Source organism: Vicia villosa, linkage group LG7, assembly GCF_029867415.1.
Source record: "Vicia villosa cultivar HV-30 ecotype Madison, WI linkage group LG7, Vvil1.0, whole genome shotgun sequence".
Classification (NCBI taxonomy): domain Eukaryota; kingdom Viridiplantae; phylum Streptophyta; class Magnoliopsida; order Fabales; family Fabaceae; genus Vicia; species Vicia villosa.
Window position 1 is genome coordinate 135,587,748 of NC_081186.1, and position 7,457 is coordinate 135,595,204.

General features: G+C 36.8%; 1 protein-coding gene across 1 annotated transcript; it reads left to right on the forward strand.

Moving 5' to 3' along the window:
- The first annotated feature begins 6,422 nt into the window (after positions 1–6,422).
- On the forward strand, positions 6,423–7,031 carry LOC131620239 (uncharacterized). The gene has a single exon (XM_058891239.1). The coding sequence runs from the start codon at positions 6,423–6,425 to the stop codon at positions 7,029–7,031; it is 609 nt and encodes a 202-aa protein (XP_058747222.1).
- Positions 7,032–7,457: the final 426 nt, after the last annotated feature.

Consider the following 7,457-nt stretch of genomic DNA (forward strand, 5'->3'; position numbering starts at 1 on the left):
TTAACTGCTGTTAAGAGAATTCTGAGATATCCGAAAGGTACTACTAACGTTGGTTTAGTCTACAGAAGATCTAAAGAATACAACTTAGTAGGATTCTGTGATGCTGACTATGCTGGAGATAGAACTGAAAGAAAGAGTACTTCTGGAAGTTGTCAAATCCTTGGAAGTCATCTGATCTCCTGGTACAGCAAGAAGCAAGCTACCATAGCTCTCTCAACTACAGAAGCAGAATATGTTGCTACTGCTGGATGTAGCACACAAATGCTATGGATGAAGAGTCAGCTAGAAGATTATCAGATATATGAGAGTAACATTCCTATTTTCTGTGATAATACTTCTGCTATATGTTTATCTAAGAATCCTATCTTACATTCCAAAGCTAAACATATTGAGATTAAACATCATTTTATGAGGGACTATGTTTAGAAGGGTGTTCTTTCTTTGAACTTTATGGATACAGACCATTAATGGGCTGATATCTTTACAAAACCCCTTGCTGAAGATAGGTTTAAGTACATTCTGAAGAATATCAGTATGGACTTATGCCCAGAATGAGAAGATGAGAAGATCTTTGTATGAATACTTTCTGAAATGTGTTAGGACTAGGAAGCTATAAGAAGTTCTGATACTAATCAATTAGAAGTTATGATTCTGTTATTACTAACGTTTCTTTACCTAAGTTGATTCAGAAGCTCTTTTAAAGCAAAACAGCTGTCACCAGTCTTTCCAGAAAATGAACACGTGTTCACTATTTTTGGACAAGCATGCGTGCAGTTGAGGAGACGCCGCCCTAGGTAACTGTGCAAATCATTTCATTTTGTCACTTTATCTCTCCTAACGTCATTTCTCATTAAATGCATATTGATGTCATTTTTTTTAATCATTTCTCTTAAACAGTTGTTTCTTTTTACTTTATTTTATTTTCTTTTTCAAACCGTTTAAATAACCCGTTTCATCATCATTTCATCTTTTTCACTCTCTCTCCATTTGTGTATCTCTCTCTTTGCATTCGTTTCTTTCAAACCCTAGTTTGTGATCTGAAACCAAGCAACATCATCATGAATCCTTCTTCAAGCACGTCAAACCCAGCAGAAGAAATGTCTTCCTCTCAACTGGTATACAACAAGCACAGATACGCTCCTCTGAAGACTTGCTCCATTCCTAAGTCAGAACTGGAAGTTCTCTGTGAGTCCTCAGTGGACTTTGAAAATGTGAAAGCATATGGTTTCAAACCTGATGCTAAGCTTATGGAACAGGGATGGTCAAACTATCTGGCTAGATTGGTTGGACCAAGTTATCCAGCCCTTGTGAAAGATTTCTGGGTTCATGCAACCGTCACTCCAACCGCCGTTATCTCCTTCGTGCTAGGGCATGAAGTTGTGATAACTGAGAAGTTAATCAGGAAGCTGTACAACTTGAACGATGAAGAAGGAGTCACCGGTTCCCTTCCTGGCAGAGTTGATTGGTTCCAGGTTGAGAAGCTGATTTCGTGTGTTACCGGTACTGATTCAAGTCTAACTGGTACCTTGAAGCCGTTTTATCAAGTTTGGGATGAGATTATTCTGGGCTCTCTTCATCACAGAAAGAGATCCTTCTCTTCATCTTACATCAGTCCTGACCACAAGTACACTCTCTTCTGCGTCGGAAGAAGAATTGAAATCAACATCTCCAACATCATTTTTGAGAATCTGAAGTTAGCTATTGAAGAGTCAAGAGATGACGAACGTGCAAAGTATCCTCATCTCCAAAGAAATGCTGTTCCTTTCGCTAGAATGATCTCAGACATTCTGATTGAAAGTGACCTAATGGACTCCCTAAGGGCTATTGGAACACCTAACTTCTTTAGAGTCACTCGGGGTTCTATCTTCAATGGTCTTGACTTGCTGAGAATGGAACTTGTCAAGGAAATAACTGCTGTTCCCTTTGACATTGAACACAGAAGAATTCCTGTTGCAGGTTTCTCTACTTTATTTCAAACAGAACTTTGCCAAACGGTTAAATTCTATTTGGAGGCTTCTGTGAGAAATCAATCTTCTATTGATCCTGCATGGATTCGTGGAAGAGTGCTTCCCTCTCAAGCTGACCTCAAGAAGGAGGATAAGAAGAAGCGAGAGAAAAGGCTAAAGAGAAAGGCTGCAGAAGAAGCTACCAAGAGAGAAACAAGGCAGAAGGTCACTTATGACCCTCTTAAGGTTGATTCCTTTAAGGAAATCAGATCAGGTAACTTCTCCAGGCAAGTGTACCAACCTCCACGTATCCAACCTTCTCCTTATGAACCTCAAAACACCCTTACCTCTACAAATATTCCTCAATCACCTCCTTCTGCACAAACTCCTACCCCCATATCACCTTTACCTAATAGCTTGCAAACACCATCATCTTCTCAAGTTCTCAACCCTACCCCCTTAACTACCATCCTTCCCACATCCACAGATATACCTTCCTCATCAACCCCCTTCACTGATATTACATCCTCTTCAAACACTGCACCTCCATCTTCTCTATCCCATCCCCTAACTACCAGAAAATCCAACCCTTACTGCCTTCTCTACCCTGACTACAAATTCACCTTCAACCCTCCTGAACCTGAACCTATCATTTGTCTGGAGTTGTTCAGAAGTGAAGTGATTAGCAGGCTTGACCTTCTGAAGGATGCTTTTCTCAATGGTCTTGATGATGTTTCTACGAGAAACCTCTGGAGAAGCTTTCGCCAGGATTTTCAAGTAGGAGCAATGGGAGTACATAAGAGACTAGTGGCTGTTGCCCCTGGTTATGCTGGTTACCTTCTACAGGGTGATAATGGTATCTACTATCATCCCCTCAGAAACAGGGTTGCTGTTGAGGAGAAGAAGTTTGTGGATGAGCTGGAAGAAGCAAGAATTGCTGCTGCAATGGAAGCTAACCCTTGCAGGGAGATTGTGGTCTGGAGACCTCAATATCCTGTTCTGCTCTGAGACTTCAGGACGCTCTTTGACTTTCTGAGGGAAAATCCTTCTGAGAAAGACCCAAGCTTGGTCATTCCAGAAGTTGTTGACCCACCAGTAATTGAAGGTCCTTCTGCTCCTAGGAATCTTGCTACCATTCTTTAGGCACTTGAGAATGGAGATTTTGAGGTTCCTACTACAGAGTATGGAGATGCTTCAATGGAAGAAGCAGATGCTGAAGATCATGTTGCTGAAACCATTCCTGTTGAGGAAAATCCTGCAAATGATCTAACTTTGGAAGCTACGGATCAGCATGCCATCCCTCTGGAAAGAAGTTGTGAAGCTTCTTCTGATGAACCTTCTCGTCTTGCAAGGACTTTGGAAGTTATTCAGAAGAACCGGGATGAGCAGAGATCAATCAACGCTGAGTTTCGTGCTTTCATGGAAAGGCAGAATGAGAGCAACAGTGGGATTCATGATATGCTGGCCAAGATCATGTCGAAGCTAGGGTCATCTTAGATTGAGTCTTAGATTGTTTTTCCTTTTGCTTTGCTGCATCTGTTGTTGCATCTTCTTTTGTACTTCTGAACCTCTGTTTCTATGAGCTGAATGACAATTATCCTTTTCTTCTATGTGTTTGTCGTGTTTTTTCATCTGAATCTTTTATGTTTTTGATGTTATGACAAAAAGGGGGAGAAAATGTGATAAATGATCTGATTTATTTTATCAGTTGCTGGGAGAAAGGCTCCAAATTTCTAACAGAACTTGCAAAGTTCTATGCTTTTGAGTGTTGTCTTGCAGGAATTGAAGATCCTCTTTAAAGCTCAACATGAGAAGCAAAGAGATGAGGAAAAGCAATTCTATAAAGAATCAAGCTCTTGGAAATTGAAGCAAGCTGAGTGCTATAAAGCTTCAAGACCTGAAGCAAGAAGGAAGAATGTTCTGATATTCTGATGATAGAATATACTTTCATTCTTATTCTTTATATGTTCTGATGCATGTTTTAGTTACAAAATATGCTCTGAAACATTTTATGTTTGTGTGCTCTAATACATAATTATATGTTCTGATACATATTTTATGTTTTGATTCATTCATGCTGACTTTTGTCGTTTAGTTTGTTCTGTAACATTTCAGGATGTAGAGATGCTCTAATGATGCTCTGGTACATTCAACAATGTTCTGATACAATCTAGCATGCAATGACTCAAGAAGAAATTCAAGCTCTGAAGCTGTCCAATGGAAGCAAGAATCAGAGGCTATGAATATTCTGAAGATCTAGGAAATTCAAGTTCTGAAGCTGTCCTATGGAAGCAAGAATCAGAAGCTGTGAATGTTCTGAAGATCTAAGCATATGTGAAAGTCTCTACTGAAATACTCAGGGAAGTCTTTTATTTATAAAAATTCTTCTAGTATTTATTTCAGGGGGAGATTATTTATCTCAGGGGGAGATTGCTAATTTCAGGAGGAGACATATTCACACATTGTCTATATGCTTGTGCTATAGCTGTGTAATTGTCTTTAGCCGTCTGATATTCTGATCACAAATTCATATCATTTATGTATGTTTTTGTCATCATCAAAAAGGGGGAGATTGTTAGAACAATATTTGTTCTGATCAATATTCTTAGTTTTGATGATAACAAGGATATGAATTTTGTATGAGATAATGTGGTACTCTAATACTATGCAATTTCCGTTTCAGGAATTATACAAAGAGTATGCACAAAATCAGCGCAAGAAGCACTGACTCAGAAGGTTCAGCATGCAACATCAGAACGTGGTCTGGCAAGACATCAGAAGATGGTCAAGCAGAATCAGAACATGGGTCTATGGAAGCATCAGAAGAACTTGAGATCAGAAGCAGAAGCACTGAAGTTCTCATGGTATCACGCTCAGAAGCACTTCAAGGTCAGAAGACAAGAAGATGCTCTGCACCAAGCTGTTTGACTCTGATGATATTCAAATGTTGTTTACACAAACATCAGATCAGAAGCAAGTACTAGACTGGCAGGCTACGCTGACTGACAAAAGGAACGTTAGAAGCTATTAAAGGCAACGTCAGTAGACACAGCGGAAACAAGGCTCGAGGTAGTTGACAAAAGAGTGAAACATTAAATGCAATGTTGTACGGATTACGCAAAGCATTAAATGCTCCCAACGGTCATCTTCTCAAACGCCTATAAATATGAAGTTCTGATGAGAAGCAAAGGACACAACGATCGAATTACAAACTCTGAACCAACTTGCAGAAACGCTGTTCAAATCAAAAGCTCTCAAACTTCATCATAAAGCTCACTACATTGCTGTTGTAATATCTTAGAGAGATTTAAGCTTAAACTTAAGAGAAAATCACAGTTGTGATAATAGCTTTATAAGAAGCATTGTAACTCTTAAAAGAATTTGTTTACATTAAGTTGTAAGTTCTAAAGTGATCAGGTTGTTGATCAGTATACTCTAGCAAGTCTTAGAAGTTATCTAAGCAGTTTGTTCCTAGAGTGATCAGGTTGTGATCAGGATACTCTAGAAGACTTAGAGTGTTTCTAAGTGGAAAACCATTGTAATCAAGTGTGATTAGTGGATTAAATCCTCAGGTGAGGTAAATCACTCCAAGGGGGTGGACTGGAGTAGTTTAGTTAACAACGAACCAGGATAAAAATCATTGTGCAAATAGTTTTTATCTTACAAGTTTTAAAGCTACACTTATTCAAACCCCCCCCCCCTTTCTAAGTGTTTTTCTATCCTTCATGAAATGTATTACGCTTGATAAAATTGTCAACAACTATTTTGTAGGCGTGATTAGGGGTGCTCATGGACGAATAACTAACCTAACCAATCCATATTCAATTAATAACTATTTACGATAACCGAATATAAAACCAATCTATATGAATGGTTATATTTTTATATAACTGGTTATAAAACCGGTTTATCCATAACCACATTTTATAACCGGTTCTAAAGTTATAACCAAATTTTCATATTTTCTATTTCCTAAAAAAAATCAAATTTTCATATTTTCTAAATGTGCTCATGGACGGATAACTTGATTTTTTTGTATTTCCTAAAAAAAATCAAATTTTCATATTTTTCGAAAAAAAACTTGATTTTTTTCTGTTTTTTTTTTTAATAAAATCAATTTTTTGAATTTTCAAAAAAGAACCAACTTTATAATTTTTTTTTTAAAAAAATTTATTTGTATTTCTGAATAATTGGATTTTCATAAAATATTTCAAATTTAGTTTTTATTTTGGATATGGATGTCCAAAATATGGATTTGGTTAAAACCATATTTATAAAATGTCCAAAATGTGAATTTGGTTATTAACCATACTAAAATTAACCGATTTTTTAAAATCGGATTTAGATATGGATATGGATAATTTATATAACTGGTTAATTTGAACACTCCTAGACAGTGCATTTTTCTAGGGTTAATACACTTTCATCTACTTTCATCAAATACTTTGATAACTTCATCGCATCTCTTCAAACACTATGATAGCTAACCCTATCAATGAAAAAACTATTGTTTGGTGGGATTTGGACAATTGTTCCATGCCGCAAATCATCAATGTTGATGAAATTATATTGGGAATCCTTTCAAAACTGCAAAGAATTAGTATAACTGGGGAGATACAAATGCATATCTACGGTAATATGACGACAAATCTACAGGCTCAACTCCATTATCGAACAATTTTTTTCCAGCATGTAGTTACGGGTTGGCAAGGTCAAGGTCGAGATAAATGTGACAAAGTTCTTTTACTGAATTTGTATAAGTGGGTACTTGATAACCCACCTCCCGCTAATATAGTTTTATTATCAGGAGAGATAGATTTCTCGTTTTCTCTACACAGTTTAAGAAACCTTCGGTATTTCATTGTCTTAATTAATCCTATTCAAACCTCTAGATCGTTATGCGCAGGTGCTGATAGACTTTTAAGTTGGAACAATATCATTACTGACTGTATGAAAAATGTTGTGAATGTGGGGAGAAATCCTCCTTTGGAGTTGAGCAGATCTATCAGTACCCGCCCTCGTGGATTTAATCCTAGTACATGTCTTTTGGGATCTGGACTGCTGTCTCATTCCCACCATTCTTAATCCTAGGTATTTTTCAAAGAACATTATTACTTCTCTTATTACTAAGAATTTGCAAGGACCGATTAGTTATTACTATGTTGGGTGTAAATTTATGATGATCCAAGGTGAAGAACAACTAAAAAGGTTCATTGCCACATTTCAAACATCTGCCTTTGAATTACAGCTTACATCATGTCAGTATTCTAGTGTTTTTTTTCTTTTTCTCACTTTATTGGATTAACATCCTGAAAGAATTTGATTATTATTATTATTATTATTATTAATATTACTTAAACAGAAGGAAAGGTTGCAGATAAGATATATACTCATCAAAAAATTATTTATGACAACTATGTTAACTAAAGCACCCACCAGCTTTTAGTGACTTATCTGACTCATTGAAAAATTGAGGGACTTAGAATATTAGTAAAAATATAAAAAGTTGTA

Excerpts from the sequence above, each read along its gene's own strand:
- LOC131620239 (XM_058891239.1), top strand. The coding sequence starts at position 6,423 with ATGATAGCTAACCCTATCAATGAAAAAACTATTGTTTGGTGGGATTTG.